The sequence below is a fragment of the Sarcophilus harrisii genome, chromosome 2 (genome assembly GCF_902635505.1).
Source record: "Sarcophilus harrisii chromosome 2, mSarHar1.11, whole genome shotgun sequence".
NCBI classification, from domain to species: Eukaryota; Metazoa; Chordata; class Mammalia; order Dasyuromorphia; family Dasyuridae; genus Sarcophilus; species Sarcophilus harrisii.
The window spans coordinates 297,924,111-297,944,339 of NC_045427.1; the positions used below are offsets into that span (position 1 = coordinate 297,924,111).

General features: G+C 32.7%; 1 protein-coding gene across 7 annotated transcripts in view; it reads left to right on the plus strand.

Annotated features, from left to right (window-relative positions):
* Positions 1–20,229, plus strand: part of CEP128 (centrosomal protein 128) — a 269,958-nt gene that overhangs the window by 153,083 nt on the left and 96,646 nt on the right. For all 7 annotated transcript variants that reach the window (XR_004231984.1, XR_004231986.1, XR_004231985.1 and 4 more), the window contains 2 exons: positions 5,005–5,655; positions 8,270–8,434. Coding sequence is in view for 1 of the 7 variants with exons in the window: in XM_031952430.1 (XP_031808290.1) it covers positions 5,005–5,655; positions 8,270–8,434 (816 nt within the window). In the remaining 6 variants the exon portion in view is untranslated. The remainder of the gene's footprint in view (positions 1–5,004; positions 5,656–8,269; positions 8,435–20,229) is intronic.

Consider the following 20,229-nt stretch of genomic DNA (forward strand, 5'->3'; position numbering starts at 1 on the left):
ACTTTATTCATTATTTTTTCTAGCTCTGTAAAATATTTCTGGGGAGTTTGATTGATATGGCACTGAATAAGTAGATTAATTTAGGTAGTATTGTCAGTTTTATTATATTACCTCAGTCTACCCATGAGCATTTGATAGTTTTCTAATTGATTAGATCTGACTTTATTTGTGTGGGAAGTGTTTTGTAATTGTGTTCATATAGTTCCTGACTTTGCCTTGGCGGGTAGACTCCCAAATATTTTATATCGATAGTTATTTTAAATGAAATTTCTCTTTGTATCTCTTGCTGTTGGACTTTGTTGGTAATATATAAAAATTCTGATGATTTATGAGGATTTATTTTGTATCCTTCAACTTTGCTAAAATTGTGAATTTTTCTAGTAGCTTTTTTTTAGTTCATTCTCTAGGCTTCTCTAAGTATGCCATCATATTATCTGCAGAGTGACAATTTGGTTTCCTCATTACCTACTCTGGTTCCTTTAATCTCTTTTTCTTCTCTTACTGCCATAGCTAACATTTCTAATACAATATTGAATAGTAATGCTGATAGTGGGCAACCTTGTTTCATTCCTGATCTTATTGGGAATGGTTTTAGCTTTTCTCCATTACATATGATGCTTGCTAATGATTTAAAATAGATGCTACTGATCATTTTAAGGAAAACTCCATTTATTCCTATACTCTGTAGTGTTTTTTAAATAGGAATGAGTATTGGATTTTTATCTAATGCTTTTTCTGCATCTATTGAGATAATCATATGATTTTTATCAGTTTGGTTATTGATACACTCAATTATGCTAATAGTTTTCCTAATATTGAACCAGCCCTGCATTCTTGGTATAAATCCTACTTGATCATAGTGTATTATCCTGGAAATGACTTTCTGTAATCTCTTCCCTAATATTTTATTTAAGCTTTTTGTATCAATATTCATTAGGGAAATTGGTCTATAATTTTTTTTCTCTGTTTTGGCCCTACCTAGTTTAGGTATCAGCACCATATCTGTGTCATAAAAGGAATTTGATAGGATTCCTTATATCCCTATTTTTAAAAATAGTTTGCATAGCATTGGAATTAAGTGTTCTTTAAATATTTAGTAGAATATATTGGATTGCTTGCCATTTAGGGGAGGGGGAATGGAAAATTTGAAACACGTGGCTATACAACGGTCAATGTTAAAAATTAGCCATGCATATATTTTGAAAATAAAAAATTTAATTAAAAAAAGATAATTTAACCATAAAAAAAATGTTTGGTAGAATTCACATGTGGCCCTTGAGATTTTTTTCTTAGGGAGTTGACTAATAGCTTGTTTTATTTCTTTTTTCTAAAATGGGACTATTTAAATAATTTATTTCCCCTCCTGTTAATCTGGGCAGTCTATATTTTTGTAGGTATTCCTCCATTTTATTTAGATTATCATATTTATTGATATAAAGTTGGGCAAAATAACCTCTCATTATTACTCTAATTTCCTCTTCATTGGTGAAAAGTTCTCCCCTTTCATTTTTGAGACTAACAATTAGATTTTCTTCTTTCCTTTTTTTAATCAAATTCACTAAATGTTTATCTATTTTGTTAGTTTTTTCATGAAACCAAGTCTTAACTTTTGTTTATTCAATAGTTTTCTTACTTGCAATTTTATTAATCTCTCCTTTTATTTTCAGAATTTCAAATTTGGTATTTAATTGGGGAGGGGTTGATTTGTTATTTTTTTAGTTGCAACCCCAATTCATTTTTCTTTTCTTTCCCTATTTTATGCATCTAAAGATAAAAAAATTCCCTAAATAACTGCTTTGGCTGCATCTCACAAATTTTGTTATGTTGTGTCATTGTTGTCATTCTCTTGGATGAAATTATTGATTGTGCCTATGATTTGTTGTTTCACCCACTCATTCTTCAGAATTAGGTTATTTAGTTTCCAATTAATTTTTGGTCTGGTTTCCCCTGGCCTTTTATTGCATGTAATTTTTATTGCATCATGATCTGAGAAAAATACATGTACTATTTCTGCTTTTCTGCTTTTGATTTTGAGGTTTTTATGCCCTGATATATGGTCACTTTATGTACAGGTTCTATATAATGCCTAGAAAAAGGCATATCCCTTTCTGTCTCTATTCACTTTTCTCCAAAGGTCTGTAATCCCTAACTTTTCTAGGATTCTGTTTAAGTCCTTAAATTCTTTGTTATTTATTTTGTGATTTGATTTATCTAGTTCTGAGAGAGCAAGCTTGAGATCCTCCACTATTATAGTTTTGCTGTTTAATTCTTTTTGCTGCACTTTTTACTTTTTCTCTAGCAATTTGGATTCTATATTATTTTGTATATAAAAGTTTATTATTGATATCACTTCATTATCTGTGGTATCTTTAAGTAGGATGTTGTTTACTTCCTTATCTCTTTTAATTAGATCTATTTTTGCTTTTGCTTGATCTAAGATAAGGATTGCCACCTCTCTTGTTTTTACTTAAGCTGAAGCATAATAAATTCTGCTCCAGCCTTTTAATTTAAATGTATCACTCTGTTTTAAATGGGTTTCTTATAAACAGCAAATTTTAAGAATTCTAGCTTTTAATCCAGTCTGCTATCCACTTCTGTTTTGTGAGAGAGTTCGTCCCATTCATATTCACAAATAAAATTACTATCTCTGTATTTCCTGCCATTTTTTTTTACTCCCAGTTATATTTTTCTTTTCCTTCTCCCTCTTTACTTCTTCCCCAGTATTTTTTCATTGATCACTCTCTCCCTCAAACAGCCCTCCCCTTTTGCAGCCCCCCTTTTTTATATCTTTCCCCTTCTACTTCTGCTCTCCTTTCTATTAACCTACCCCTTTCCTTTCCTGCTTCCTCTCCCATTTCCCTATAGGGTAAAACAAGCTTCTATGTGAAACTAATGTCTGATATTCTCTCTTTGAGCCAAATCATATGGAGGAAGATTCACACAATGCTCATCCCTCCTTCCCACTTTCCTTAATCAAATTCACTAAATGTTTGTCTATTTTGTTACTTTTTTCATGAAACCAAGTCTTACTTTTGTAATAGGTAGTCTTTTTTGCCTCCTCATGAGATATAGTTTACCCCATTTAAACTCCATTTTCCTCTTCTTCCAGTAGAATCACCATTCTTCCTCTAATTTTTTTAAATCGTCACAATAAAATGAAATTATACCTGCAACCTCTAAGTATACCCATAACAGAGATACAGATCTCGAATTAAATATATCATCTTTCCCTATATGGATATAAGCTTTTTAACTTTTAAAAGAAAGTTATGAACACCAGCCCTGAAATCAGGAGGACCTGAGTTCAAATCTAGCCTCAGACATGTAACACTCTGGGCAAGACACTCAACCCCAATTACCTCAGGGGGAAAAAAGTTATTTTTTTCTTTCCTTTTTTATGCTTTTGTGTTGATTTCCTTTAGGAACCTCAGGGTTTGAAGTCTGTTCTTCTCTTTCGCCATAAAAGCTGTCTATGGACAAAGTTTTTTTTTTTCCCAAAAGATTGAGGACGTCTGTTCTTCAGGCAAAGGGGTGATAGCTGCTTTAGTTTGCCTTGGGGGACTTCTGCTGACTGACTCACAAGGCTGAGTTGAGTTCTGACTTACAAGTTGCCTTTTGTATTTGCTTTTGGGTGTCTTACAACAAATTTGCTTAACTACCAGCTTTTAACTAGGACAGAGTAGCCTAACACCCTCATAGTAAAATCCTTCAGTGCAGGGATGCCCTGGCTCCCCACCTTGGCTTCCCTTCCTGGCCTCAAGCTCCCTGATTGTAGTCTAAGCTCAGCAGCTTCTCCCCCTGCCCATTTGAAACAGATCTTTTCTGAAGTTTCTTCCAAAGTATCTTTTGTTATACTCCAAATATTTGTGGGTTCTGTCACTCCAAAAAAATCTACTTTTAATTTGAGGGACGCTCAGAGAAATACTTGTCTGCTCTCTGCCATCTTTTGATTTGTTCTTTTTTAGCTTTTTTTAGTTGCATGCCCAATTCATTGCTATCCTCTTTCTCTGTTATATTCAAATTTATGCATTTGAAATATAAATTTTCCCCTAAAACTTCTTTTGCTATATCCCATAAGTTTTCATATGTTGTCTTACTATTGTCATTTTTTTGAATGCAAGTATTGATTGCTTCTGTGATTTGTTATTTGGCTCCCTCATTCAATGCAATGATATAAATGCATATATAAAACAGCTTTTATAGATTTTGTTACAAGAGATTACATCACAAGTAAGAGAGCATTGCGGGGTAGGGCCCGGCATCTAATTGGTTGTTGCTATCTGGAGAGAATGGAATGGAAGGTTTTTGGCTTAGGCCTTCAGGCTTTAGATAATCTAGCTAACAGTGGTCAAGGTAATAGACTAAATATTGATAAATGTCAAACACTGATAAATGTCACCAACTTAGGTTAAGTAAATATTCCTGTAACTAACTAAGGTTTAAGTAAATATAGGCCTGCACATATTGTACTTATGCAAGTCATAGGGAAACACAGGAATAATGAAAATAAAGAAAAAGAATTCACATATTATTGTAAGTTCTTTATTTCTCCATTCCATACATTCTTAATTTTGTTGAGTAGTTGATTCTTCATTGTAGTCCAAGTTCTTTTGCCTTCTGGAATATTATATTTCAGACTAAAATCTTGTTAATGCTATTAATTAATTTGGCATAGAATCTATGAAAAATTATACAGAGATAAACTTGAGCTCAGCTACAGTTAAAAATTTTCACAAAACCCAAGTTAATAGGGTTCTAATTAAGGAGATTTGTTTGTTTGCTCAATGAATCTGTTTATATAACTTTCTCAGATTCAGTAGCTACTAGTGTCAGATTATGACTGACTCAAAGAATTCTTCAATCAACAAGTACTAAACTAAACTAAAGCATTTTTTTGCAAGTGAATATTATTCTGAGAATAAATTTAATTTTGTTCTTAAACAAAGCCCATTTCAACAAATTCTAAACCAATTTGGTACATTTCTCTTGTTTTTAATTTGCTAGATGCTGAAAGAAAAAGATGACTTGAAGGGTCAGCTTAATTTAGCTTCATGCCGTATTGAAAATCTCCGACAGGAGCTGAATGACATCATAAACAAGCGTGCTAATCAGGAAGAGGAGCTTCACTGTAAGGAAAGGAAACTTAGTGATATGAAGTGTCGGCAAATAGATCTGGAGCAAGAAGTCAGGACCCTTAGAGACACTGTACATCAATTGGAAAATGAATTACAAAAACACAATAGGGTACACAACCAGATAACTACTGAAAAAGAACACCTAGAGAAGGAAATTGCTGACATAAGAATTATTCGAGAAAAAGACAAGGAAAAACTCTTTGAGTTCCAAGAGACCATCAAGGATCTCAATTCTTCCCGAGCAGAGCTTGTCAACAAAGTGGCTGAAGAAGAGCGGGCCAAGAAGGAGGCACTTAAAAACCTTTCTGATCTCAAAAAAATGGAGGGATCTAACCAGGAGGAAACAAGTACAGTAATAAGGCAATTAAAACTAGAAAGAGATGTTCACCAGAGAGAGCTGGAAGATCTCCGGACAGAATTACAGAACATGAGAACCAAGCATGATCGCAATATTCAAGAATTAAAGCTGCAATTTAAACAAGAACAGAGTGAGGTTGAAAGCCATATTAGATCCTTGAAGGTACTGTTGAGAATAAATGAGATGATTCTAATGTGATTTTTTTTTCTTACTGATCATGAAGTTAATAAAGTATAAACTTTTAGAGATCATTTTCTATTCTAGACACTGAAGAAAAGATAAAATTAATAATCAAAAGGGCTTATTCTTGTCTTTTCAAATAGAGTTGAAATGTGTTATAGCAGTCAATTGAGAACATCTTCTGGAGAATACAGAAAACTTTAAAAAGGATGTTTAGCTACTTCAGGGGTTCAGGAATGATAGAAGTAGCACTAAGAGGAGGAACTTAAAATGTTTCTCATTCAATATTTATAGCTTCAAATGAAAAATGTAAAAATCTTGTGCAGTTCATATACCCTATATCTATATTCCTTATTAATCTAGTAGCAACCGTAAGAAATCAGTCCATAGACTTTGTGGAAGAGATATCCAAAACAAGCTTATTTTGAGTTTTATCTTTCAAGATGTTGCTGGATAAATGCTTTATTGTGAGGTTGTCATATTTCATTGATGGAAATATTTACAAAGAATGATAAAGAATGTTGGAAAACTATTTCAAATATGAGTCTGGTTAAAGTGATTAATTTGCAGAAATTATGTTTTAATTGTTTCTTTTAATGTAAAGCCATTTTAAAAGTAGTCATTCTCTGAAGGATGATTACTACATAATTTGTGTACAATACAAGTTTAAATGTATACAAAAGTTAAGAAACACTTTGTCATATCCCACAATTCTGTATGATTCAAGAGGAAGGTGTCTTGTAGATATGGAAGTGAATTAGTTTGGAAGTAAGATGCCAGAGTTGAAAAACTGAACAATGCAAATATATATGAAGAGGCAGAAACTCTGAAAAACAATATTTATTCTGAACTCAAGCCTGTATTTGAGTGAGAGCTGTTTCTGGTTATGTTCAATCTGGAGAGTTCAGTATATTATAAATATGTTAAAATAAAATCACCAAAAATCACCAAAACTAGATCTTTGAGGCATTAATTTCATAAAATTAAGAATTATTACTTAAAATTTATATTTAAATTTTAAAATTTATAATATTTAGAATTTGGGACCAAGAGAATTTGATCCTAGGTTTGGCAATCTGCTTGATAACTTAATATTTCTTCTTTTTGTATGATAGAAACATTACTTGTTACCTTCCTTTATAATACATTGTGAATTCATGTGGAATGAAAGGACAGTAAAATGCTTAGAATTTCAAATAAGAGAGAAATTATCCATACAGAAGCATTATAATTTGAAAGTAGTTTGTGTACCTTTCATGAACTTCTTAAATTTTGAAATGGAAAGACTGAAACTTGATGGCATGGTCCATCTAGTCCAGAATATCAATGTGAAAATTGCAAATTGAGGTAGAGTGGTAATTTCCAGCTCCTTTTCTCTTAACATTCATTAGATATCTGTTTATTTTTTGAAGAAACTATGCTTTCTCCATCCATCACTCTTTTTTATTTATGAAATTAATGGGAAAGGAATAGAGAACAGATAATGTGGGAGATTTATATACTGACAATTCAGGTAAGAAACCATATGTAGGATATGTTTCTTTGAATCTTTATATTTATTTTGGGTACATTCTCATGTTGCCTTTTTCATTGTGATTATTAGTAAATGGAACTTTGTTTAATCTTGCAAATTGTGTTGTACTTAAATTTCTGCGTCTTGGCAGATTGAAAATATTTTTTCCATTCAATTTAGTATTCCATATTATTCTTTGGTATTTTTAAGTCTCAATGAAATGTTCTTCAGTTAATTTAAATTTAATTGAAAATTGACAGGATCCAGTCATGATTTGTGTTTTGCTTTTACTAAATGTACTGCCTTATAATGGCATAGAGGTGGCACCTTGGGTTTTTGGAGTCTTTGGCAGCGGAGGACAAACTTTGACAAGTTCTACCAAGCTATAAAGATTTTGAGTATTTACTTTGCAACTGTATGGTTGCCATCTAAATATTGACCTACATTTGGAGAAGCTTATGTGTCTATCACAAGTCTGATATGATGGATTCTGATTCCTAGCACCTTGCAAAGTTTGGCATTTGAAATATAGTGGCTTATAATCTATGTTAGTGGAAGGAGTGCTAATACTGATAAAGTCATGAACTCTTAAATTATTGAAGTATTAGTAGTCTTTTAATTGTTTCCAATTAGGTATCTTCAACAAAATAATTAATGTAATCAGAACAAGGATATGGCATTATATTTTACTAAAAATTCTTAGAGGATTTATGAGAAATAAGAACATAGTACATAAACTTGACAATATTGAATTATTTCTTGCTAATAAAAGACATTTTATTTGAATGTTTATTTTTTTGAATCACAAGGATTATACCCAAAGTTTCAAGGTGTCAGAAATAAGAATTGGACCCCAAATTTTCTGGCTTTAGTGTATTTTTTATAACACCATCTTATCTTTTACTGAGTGTGTATGTATGTGTATGCACTAAGAAAAAACTAAAGGCCTTTAGTTTCATTGTCATTTGGTATTATGTCTTTTTAATATTATTTCCAAGTATGCTTTAAAATGGACTTGCATTATTTTAAAATAATTTACTTCTTGATAGCAGTATCTATATCTTATTCTGTCCTTTTCATCAGGCAGAAAGCTTGGAAGACAAGAATGTGGCTAAAATTCATCGTTGGCAACTAGAGAAAATAAAAATTGAATGTGAAAAGCTGGCAGAAGAGCTAACCCACCAAGAAGATGAGAACTCAAAACTCAAGCGAAAATATCATCTTGTGAAGCAGCAATTGGAAGAAAAGGTAAAAGGAAGTCTGCATTCTACTTTTCATAACTAAGTTGCCTTTCTTTTTCTTTGATATAGATCTGGAAATAAGTGATTGAGTTCTTAACTTTAGAAAAATAGTTGTGGGACTAGAGCAGATCAGTTTTATTGGACTTTATGATTTCATATCTTTTATAGCCTTTTAAGTAAAGAAGGCAGCTGCTTTTAGACCTTTCAATTTACATTGCTCTTGTCTTTTAAAATATTTTTGTAGTCATGAAAAAGTTCTATTTAGTGAGATAGTATGAATAAGCTAAGCACTCTGAATAAATGTTATAATGTAACTACTCATATATCTAACCTTATATTCAATGTAATATAATAAATCTGTAAATAAATATATACTGAATGTACCATCTATGTCAGGCATTGTGGGAAATATGACTTACTTTTTGCCTTCATGGAGTGTATAATCTAGTTGGGACAATGAGGGATATGTAAAATTACTAATATAAAGGCAATACATGATAAATACCTAGGAAAGTGTACTGACAGTAAATGCTACAAGATTTTAGTACAAAAAGGGATCCCTATGTTTTATGTGTTCAAACTTCATAAAAGACATCTAATTTGTTATTTGGCTTATGTTTTTCTGTTCTTAGTCTCATCTCATATTTGCTCCTCATCCATCAATCCATCATTAAAATCAAGGAAATAAGGCATTAGGTTCATGTTCCAAAGATCTTTGTAGAAAACATGTTATTAAGTGCAGTTTAATTATTGTGTCATACTTTGTTTTACCATGTCTAAAGTTCTCATCTATTTAAATTACATCTATTATTGTGATAATAATGTTAATTTTCCTGACTTTCTCAAAATTAAAATGCTAGCCAAAACTTTTCTTTATTTTCATACTGTTTCCTTGTTTGTTTTAAAGAAAGAGAAAAACTTAATATCTGGAAATTTAAAAATTCACTTTACCATTGCTTAACTAAATGTTTTATCACTGATTTACATTTTTGACATTATAGATATATTCCTTTTTGTGCACTTTACAGTTGAATTTTCTTGTCAGCACAGAATTTTAAGAGTTAAGGATTGTCACAAACCATTTTGAGGTTGTCAAACCTATATGGTGTGGTCTTATTTTTGTAAATGGAGTGGTAGAAATCTATCTAGAATCATAATTAGTAGATAGTCTAGAAATCATTTGTATCTGACATAATACATATATATGCATGTATGTGTGTGTGTGTATATATATATATATGCATATATATATAAAATCTAGAATGAAATTTTATATGTATATATAAGATTAATATATGCATATATATCTTTACATTTGAAAATCAAATGCCATATAGATATATTGTAAGCACTTTTAGCAGATTTATCTTTGTAACAATATTAGATTTACCCTAACATTAATTAGGCTATTTTCTATGAATACATGCTAATTGAAAAATCAGTGATAATTTACTGACAGCTTATGGAACTATATATGGCTGCCAATACATGTCTAATATAATACTAGGTGATTATTAGAAGAAATCTATGCTGAGTTGCAGGAAGAAGTCATAGATACTAATAATTTAATCATCTGCTACATGTCATTCCCAATGGCCTTGAGCAGAGACTCAGGTAGAAGTTCAGTCAAATCAACAAACATTTACTCACATTAGACTCTTATGTACCACATACTATGCTAAATACCAAGGATATGAAGAAAAACTGAAAGGGGACTTGACTTCAAGGTCATTGGAAGAGACTCTGTGTGTGTGTGGTTGTATATCTATGTGTATGTGTATATATACATAAACACATGTATATATATATATACACACTTTATATATGTATGTATATATGAATGCACATAAAATGCATACAAAGTGGATATGAGGTAACTGTAGAAGGGATATCTTGTCTAGGAGAAACCCCTGCAAAAGCTGTCACTTCATTTGCGTCTTAAAAGAAGCCTGGCATTGGACACTTCAGAGGTGAGAAGAGAAAGTCTTCCAGAAATGGGAGATTGCCTGTTTAAAGATATACACGTGGGAGATTGTCAAATGAGATGCAGCAGTGCAGTATTGCTGTATTATAAAGAGAGTAATGGGTAAGATAAGAAAAATGACATCCTAGAACTGAAGAATTAGAGCTGGAAATGCTCCAGATGCTGTTATTTTGTAGTTGAGGAAATGGAGGCACAGATGTCAAATGGGCCTGGCTTTTCATGATCCTGAAAAAGGGTCTGTGGGGCTTTACCAGACTGCCAAAGCAATCCATGACATAGAAAGATTAAGAGCCCCTATTTTAGTAGCAGTGTTGGGATGGGTTGGAATGGGGAGAGATTTTAGAAAGTGAGACTAAATAGGCGGCTTTGGCTGTAGTCTAAATGAGAGGTGGTGGAACCTGAGCTAAGGTGGTGACCATGACAGGGTAGGAGGTGACAGATGTGAGACAGGAATGACATTGAGTTTGTGAACCTGGGTCACAAGAAGGATGAGGGCTTCTTTAACATCCACAGGGAAGATTAGAGGAGGAATGAGTTAGGAAAAAAGATAATAAATTCTGTTTTGGATATGCTGGGTTTGAGATGAATTTAGGATATCCAGTTTGAAATAGCTTGTAAATAGATCTTGATGACCCATTAACCTGGGAATCATCTACACAGGTAAAATAAGTAAACTAACAGAAACTGGTAAGATCACCAATTGAGAGCATGTAGAGAGAAAAATAAAAGGCAGTCTGGGCAGAGTTTTTACATTCATATTTAGTGGGAGAGATCTGAATAAAGATTCAGGAAAGATGGCTGAAAAGAATGGTTCAGTTAAAAATGAGGAAAGCCTATTTGTAACATTGATAATGGATAGGAATTATCCTAGAAGAGGTAATCTACAGTGTCAGATAATGCAGAGTCAAGAAGAATGAGAATTGAGAAAAGGTCTGAGATTTAAAAATGTAAGAGATAATTAGTAACTTTATAGAGAGTATTTTCAAATGAAACTTCAGATTAGATATTGGTGTGATTAGGTGATATGGTAGATTGACCATGGACTTAGTGTCAGGAACACATGAATTCTAATGCTACCTCTGTGAACTTGGATAAGTCATTTACCTTCTGAATCTCAACTTCTGTATCTGCAAGATAGGGAAGATAATAGCACCTAATTTATACTTTTTTTTTTGAGAGAATCAGATGAGATAACACATGTAAAGTCCTTTGCCATTCTCAAGAACCATATAAAAAGCACTGTTATTAATATTATTATCAGTAATAATCTATATTATATACAATTCAGAGGAAAGTTAGAAGAGAAGATGCTAAGGCACTTAACTATTTTAAGGAAGCTAACTGAGAAATCTTAGCTAGTGGGGATGCAGATACTAGAGAATTTTTTTCTGAGATTTCTAGGGATGAGGAAACTTGTAGGTGTCTGACAATATAGAAGAAGCTGTCTTTCTTTTCCTCCTTTCCTCTTTCATTTTTTTCCCCTCCTTCTTCCTCTGTTCCTCTCTTCCTTTCTTCCTTCCTTCCACTTATCTTGGCCAAGCTGGAAATGCTGTGTCCACTCATAGGTTCAATTCCACTGTTGAGCAGCATGGAAACTTTGACTTACTCAATATAGGAATTGGGCAGGTTCATATGTTTTTAAGCAGCTTATGCCCTCTACTCCTTAACACCCATCTCAAAGGCTTACCATATTAATGTCAGAATTAATACAGAAATTTGATTGCCATTATACCTGGCTTCATAAATTTGCAAACCAAAATATTTCCTTGACCCCTTCTGTATCTATGCATGTTGCCTCCCTTAGAAGCTAAGATTTTTGAAGACAGAGGCTGTCCTTGCTTTTGTATTTGTATTTTGTAGTGTTCCAGTTTCTAGTACTTGGCATATAATAATAATGTACCTTTTCATTCATTCCCATGTTAGGGAGTACAACTTAAATATGAGAATTTATATTATTCTATGATCATTAAGAAGCAGCAGAGGATCACTGAGAACTAATATATTTTTCCGTTATTATTCATGTTGAAGTTAGATGTCTCTGTCTCAGTGAGATTGTGGCAGTGATTTGCTTCAGGTTGTGGTTCGACTATATTATCTCTGAGTTCTCTTTCAACTTAGAAATTTGAGGATACTCACCAAGAACCCCTGAAATTTATTTTTAATTAATTATTTTTTTCATAACCTTGTTGGAAAAGAAATAAAAAGAATTTCAATTCAAAGAATATTTAAATAATATGTATATTCTGTTTCAAAAGAAGGGAGGGACAAAGTCTCATGGATGAGTTTTTACTTAACTGAAAAAAACAACTTTTTATAATCTGGAATTGTCTCATTGACATGGTAAAATTCATGGACTTTCAAGAAACAGACTTTTCTTTATAATGCTAAAAAAAAATCACAACTCATTGTTGCCATCTTGCTCTGTTATTTTGATAATATTCATCATTTTTTATTCTTATTTCACATCATGAGCCTCTTTAGGATTTGCAAAGTGAGAGAGAGATTAAATCTGCATCAAAATTCCATTGTATATCAGCAGAATTCTGAATTCATGGCACAAGATCATTGTTAAAGAACATACATACGTACTTTACTTTTATATTCAGTAATGATATGTAGGAACTAACATCTGAGTTTTTGCTTTATCATAGGCTGTTTTTCAGTTTTATCTCAACATTGAGAACAATTATTATGTATCCTACAGAATTTTCACATTATGAGTTTGCAATTTTTATTGTTGTCTGTTTAATGGGAAAAACTGCTCACAAAATGATAGCAAGGTTTTCTTCATCATTAGAAATTGGTTCAATTCTTATTTATTTCTTAGCTTAGCATGAAGGGAAATATCACAGAAGTTGGAACTTTTAGTTTAGTTTAGGCATTTTCATTCTTATCTTCATATTTTGACACTATCAGAGGGTATTTCTTTAAACACTCATAATACCACTTCTGCCAAAAGCATTGTAAGGTACATAGTGGATAGAAAATCGGGAGGACTTAAGTTCAAAAATGGCTTCAGATGCTTAGCAGTCACTAGCTATGGGACCTTGGACAAATCACTTAAACCCAATTGCTTCCAAAAAACAAAAACAAAAGTATTGGATGGTTTAGTGTGTTTGGGTTTTTGATTTGAAGTATGTCAGGTTTGAGCTTCTCAACCACTTTCTTGCTGACCATTTCATCTCTTTGAATCTTAATTTTCTCATATGTAAATTTTATCTCTTTGAATCTTAGTTTTCTCATATGTAAATATGGAATTATAATATTTGCTCTGTCTACCAATAAGGTTATTTTAAGGAAAGTGCTCTGCAAACTGTAAAGTACAATGTGATATGCTGTTATTATAAATGATTCTATGTAAATTTTTTTCTTCAGCAAAATTTTGAAAATTTTAATTTTTTTTTTGCCAAGTGAATGTAGTACTTATATAATGCCACCAAAAATAGCATCCTAGATTTTTGGTTTTTGATAACATTGTTAATTAATAAAAATAATGTTGAACTATAAATCTTATCATTTATTTATCTATTTTGACATCTTTTATAAAATATAAATTTATTCTACAGGAGAGAGAGAGAGAGAGAGAGAGAGAGAGAGAGAGAGAGAATGTTAATACCAAGAATACATTTAAAATTTAGACTTTTAGATCATTATTGAGCAAAACTATTCATACTGTTTTTGTGAATATTGAGAGGTTATTTGGAAACCAGATTTCCTCTTTTCTTGGGAGTCTCAATAAAATGTTAATCCTAGTTATGTGGTGATTTCCTTTTGATTTATCATCAAAAATGAAACACTTCAAAAAATTTAATTAATTTACACATTTTACAGTTATATCATTTATAGGAATGGCATCCTGGTCTAATAAATAGAGAGGGTTGACCTTTAGTCAGAAAGATTTGTGTTCAAGTCCTGCCTTTGATATATACTATATGACTGTAGACAAATAAAAGGTAACTCTCTAAGACTGTAAATTACATTTTGCCCACCAGCCCTGAGAAAAATATGACCCAAAAGAAGTCATTGTGAACAGAGCCCACCCTTTTCTCTATCTCTCACGTTTGTTCTCCATACAGCACACTTCCCCAAGAGATTACCCTTAAGTTGGTTCACACTTAGGCCAGTATGTTCATCAATTCTGAGCCATTCATAGAAAAGAAGTATTAACAAAGAAATAATTGGTCTCCTCCTTCTACCTTCTGATCTCCTGATTCTCTGCCCTAACTTGAAATCCTTTTCTACCGGGCGACTTCATTATCTCTTTCTGTGATCTGTGCATTTCTAACTTTGAGAATGAAAATGAAGTCAGCATCAGATCAAGGACCTGAAGCACAGTTTCCTTTTCTTAATGGTGTATTTAAGATGTGATGAGCCTTTTATATACTGGACTCTGGGACATTTCCAATGGGTCATAGGTGGGGCTCAATGTTTAAGGATTTGGTGCTTTAAAGAGACAAGGAAGTAATCTTATTCCATGTGATGATAGAAGGGGCTTTACTATTAAGTGAGTAGCCCACACAGCAAGCTTAAAAGAGAGAAAACTTCTGCTCTTAATTTTTTCTTATCTCTATCTGGAATGTATGTCTCAGAACCTTTTTTCTGAGACCTTTTATAATGGTGTTGGAAATTATTTGTCCATGTTCCACAGGACTCCAAGCCTGAGTCCCTAGCTGGCTCTTTTGCTTTATGTTTCTTTCCCTGAGCAGAAGTAACCAAAGAGTGATTCTGAAGTTTCCAGCCTGAGAAGCATCCTCATGCATTGGAGAGGTCAGTAACTATTCAGTTGCTCAATGCCAGGTGCACTGCAGAAGGTGCTCCCTGAAGCTAATAGAATGCTTCTCAAAGGAGATTATCACTAATAGCAGGATGAGCCCAAGCTTTGTCCTGGCTTGGCAGACGACATGGACCTCGAGAGAGTTAGTTCCATAGTACAGAACCAAGGTGAAAGTGAAATATCAATGTATACATCCTACTAAGTGTCCCATATATTAATGTTTTAATATGTTTCCCTAGAGAATACAACAGGAATTATAGGTTATTTTTGTGATATTTAAGTCTTTGTCAATGAATACTTTTGATTGATTTTTGTCTTAAAATAATTTCTTTTGAATATACAGGAAAAGGACTGTACATTATCTAGTCTACATTGTACAGTGAATATGTTTCTACTTTTGGAGATACCCTAAATATGAGCCAAACCTATTTTTGGAGCAATTTTCTCTGGTACTCTAGGATGGGGAGTATAGAGCAACAGTGAATCTGAGATAAAGAAGCTCACTTCCCCCCTTTTCCCCTACCCCCCTTTTTCCACTCAGAGTCTTCTTGGACTGAGCCTAAATTCTCAAACATGTACTTAGAACCTATTATTTGTGGAGGATTAATGTCTTAATTCCCTTGGGCTATCAGTGGGATCTGTTGTTATACTGAGGAGTTACTGCTTTAAAGTTAAAATATCCTTGTTTTTTTCTGGGAATGCCAGTGATTGAAAATTGAAGGCTGCTTACGTAAAAATTCCCTTCTCCAACTATCATTCTCAGATTCTTTAATGCCATTAACCCTTGCTCTATTCTTTCTGCTTCTCTATTCTTTGTTCCCTTTTTCTTCAGTCACATATTTTTGAACCTGTTCTATTTTTAATTCACTGACCTTTGGGTCAGATCTCTTCCTCTTAAACTTCTTGGATATAATAACCATTTTTTTTCTCCCTGTACTGTCCCTTAAATACACACATACACATACATACAGACATGTATGCACACACACACACACACACACACACACACACATATATATATATATATAAAGGCAAATTCAATAAATAATCTTTAGGACAAGGATACTAATAACTGGGATATCAGGATAGACTTCCTGTAGGAGGTAGCATCTGACTTGAATTTTGAAGGAAATTAAGGATACTCCAAAAGGGAAGTAACCACAAGGAACAATTGTTGAAAGATACAGAGAGAGGAAATGAAGTATAATATTTAGAGAATAGCAAGCTGTTCAATTTGGCTAGAAAATTGATTGAGTTAAGAATATTACCATATAATAAACGTGGAAATATATGCAGACTAAAGCCAGCTTTAAAAGCCATATTGAAGTGTTTGCATATTTTATCCTAGAAGGAAGTGAATTGCTGATGTTTCTTAAGGAAGGGAGTGATACATAGTTATCAAACTATGATTTAGAAATATCAATTTAGAAAAAATTTGGAGTTTAAATTGGAACATGATGGCAGGAGACCAATTAAGAAGGTATTCTAGTGGCCTAAGGATAAACTGGTGGCCATTTGTATTATTGTGAGATAGTCTGTATTTGATAAGAATTAGTAACTGACTGGATGTGAGAAATGAGGGAGAAGAATCTGGGATGATTGTAAGGTTATGAATCTATATGACAAGAAGTGATGCTTTCAACAGAAATAAAGATATAAGGAAGCTGGGAGAAAAGTAAGAAAAGTGTAAAAATATAGGATTCTGTTTGGGTTATGTTGAGTTTGTGTTGCTTTGAACATATAGTTGGAGATGATCCCAAAATGCACAATAGGTGATACAGAAGAAGTTAAAGAGAGAGAATAAGATTAGGTATATAAATATGGAAGCCAATTGCAAAAATGTGGATTGTGATTCTTTGGGAGCTAAGATCAACAAGAGAGAAGAAAGATCTAGGCCAGGACCTTATTATCGTGCCCCTGAAAGAGGTGGGACAAAGGAGATAATTCTTTAAAAGGGATAGAAGAATGATAAGAGAATAGAAGAACCAGAAGAGTATAGTATCATGAAAATCTCTCCTCCCTGGAGGATGCCTATTAAAAGGGCATCACTTCCTTTAAACCCTGACCTGTACTTTCTCTTAACCCAGACACACACAAGAGTGCTCAAACTTTTAATATCCTCATTGAGTGATGCATCTTCCTAAGCCACAATACTGACATTTCTCTATCTGACCATGACCTCCTGTTCTCCTACTTAAGTTTCTTTATTTGGCATATGAATGCCAGTATAGTTACTTAAATCCAACACTTCAAAGAATGTTAGTATTCTAAGCAATAATCAGAACAAAAAAGAATGGGTTCCATTTGTATTTGAGGTATGAGAGATTTGAAAAGGAATGCTGAAGCAAATGTTTGGAAAATGCAAAACAAAAACCAAACCAAACCAAAACAAAATCCCACCCTCTCCAAAATCAACTCCCCCCCCCCCCTAAAAAAAAATCACCAATCTACTAAGGTAACTCAAAAATCTTTTATAAAATATTATTATATTTCAATTAAGTCCTCTTTAAAATTTCAGTTTAAAAAAGGCAGAGTTTAGCTTGCTAACTTTTTGGAAAGCTCGATTAGGTAATTCAGGTTACTGCCCTGTTATTTTGTTGCTATGAACATTCCTTCTAACAGTGCAACACACTCCATCCTAGGTGTGAACTTACACATTTAGCAATATGATTCTGTGATAATGAACAAAACTAATAAAATTTAAGATTTTTATTTTAAATTAATTCTCATCCAAAATATTCATGCATTTCTGTTGCTATTGAGTGACTATATATTGTATATCTAGATATCATATATGTCCATGGTATGGTTCATTACTGCCTGGGACATGTTCTGAATGTAACCAAGTAATTTAACCTCTCATTGCCCTAGATAATTGTTGATTTTGGTGAAGAGTTTTTCTGCTACATTGATGAAATGACAGGTTCACACTTTCCCCTTTTACCTACCTATCCCCTCTACCAAGTAGGATATTTCAGTACCTCCTTGATTCATGACTGTAAAAATGTATTGAGTGGCCCAATCAGGATATCCTGGGCCATCACTAGTCTTCCTAACTTTTGTCTTTCCTCTGGACTTGGATGACTTTGAAAGAGAGGGAGTTATGACATTACCTTGTGATATCACTGGTTCTCTTCTGAAGGATGAACAACAACAATCCCTTAAGTGAACTAGGTCAACTATATTAAAGTCTTCTCTTCCAAATTCCTTATTCCCTTTTCTTTCCATTGATCATATTTTGCCATGCCCCATTAGTACTTCATTTGTTCTCATGTGTGTATGTAAATGGAAGTAGAGAAAATCTGAAACCATGCCAGTTAGCTAAACTACAAATTCAATGTATCTCATCTCAAATGGACCCTTTCTCCCTTCCACTGTGAGGCAGTCTTCCTTTGTTCTAATTGGTTTTCTTTCCCACTTATCACACAACTATACCTGCCTTTTGTCCTTAGACTTCCCGTGCTACCCCTTACTTGCTTTCAGCTAACGGCCTCTCTTCATATTTTACTCAAAAAAAAAAAAAAAAAAATCAGTGCCATTTGTTAATGGTTCTCGTTTCTCCCTTCCTGTTTTTCTTATATTTTTCTGATATCGAAAAAAAATATTTTTCTGATATCATTCCTTGTTTTCACCTTTGTATGCCCAGTGCTTAGTATAGTCAATGGCACATACTGAATAAGCTCTTAAAATGTAGCCTTAGATTGTTATATTCTTCTTGCTTTGTTTCTTTCCTAGTCATATGTTTTCTCTAGGTCTTTGGCTTGCCTAATTTATATGAATTCTGCCCATCTATGATTCAGATCCCATTTTCCTCAGATTTTTATAAAAAAAAATTATATTTCTTTCTCCCACCCCCATTAGAATGTACATACTTCATCACTATGTGGTCCCTTCTAATTGTGGATGTATATTTATATATATATTTATGCAAATTGGAGCAAGTCTATATTCATTTAGTTTTATTGAAGATGACTTTGGGAAAGAGAGGTGGTGTTTTTTTTTTCCTTAACTGGGATGTATAATTATTCCAATTTTTTAATTGTTTAAGAAAGATCGCTAATAATTAAATGACAGGATACATCTCTGATTCACATAACCATTTTAACAAAGATTAAGAATTGTTGCTCTAAAATTAATTAAAATTTCCTACTTTTCATCAATTTTTAAAGCCTTTTAAAGAAATCTAACTTTATACAAGTGTAATCATTTCAATAAAATCACAGTATGTCCAAAATGTTCAGTGAAAGTTTACATGTTTCCTTTGAGATCTTAAGTGCTCTAGAAGTACCACTTTATTTTCAGTATAAGCATTAAATTAAATGAAAATGTTTCTCTACACACCTTAACAAAACATTACATTAAATAAGGTTCACTCACATTACTGAATACACCATTAATTTACAAACCTGCTACTTGTCTCTTATTGAAAACTAACTTGAAAAAAAGGACAACATTTCAATAGTACAGCTTTCCACCCTCTTGCTATTCATTATACTAAAGGAAGGAATTTGGAACCAAGATGTGGGAAAAACACTAAAATAAAGTTAAAGGTCTTCAGTAGACCCAAAATAATATAATTCAACATTATTTTTGAACCCTCCAATGATATAGTTAGTTAAAAACAAACAATTTTCATTTATAAATGTTGAATCCATAATGCTTCCTTCAAATGGTAAATTATCTTGAACAAAATACTGCCAAGGACTCATTTACTTAAGCAGCTGAAGAACATTCATAATATTTATATGAGCATAGATGACTTAGCTTCTAGAAAGATTGTATTAATGTGCACCAAGTATAACTGCAATCCTGGTTATTTTTAGGGTAAAAGAGAGGTAGGGCATCATAGTATAGCCTATGGAAACTTGAAAAGGATCCAATGTAAAAAATTAGCATTCATACATTTCAAAATGTCTTTTCTATAAAGGTCAAATGGCTTCATATAACAGGTAAATGATACATCACCCCTTTTTTGTTCAAGCCTATTATTTAAAAGATGTTAGATCTTGTCAAAGATCAGCCTTTTTGTAATGAAAGGATGAAT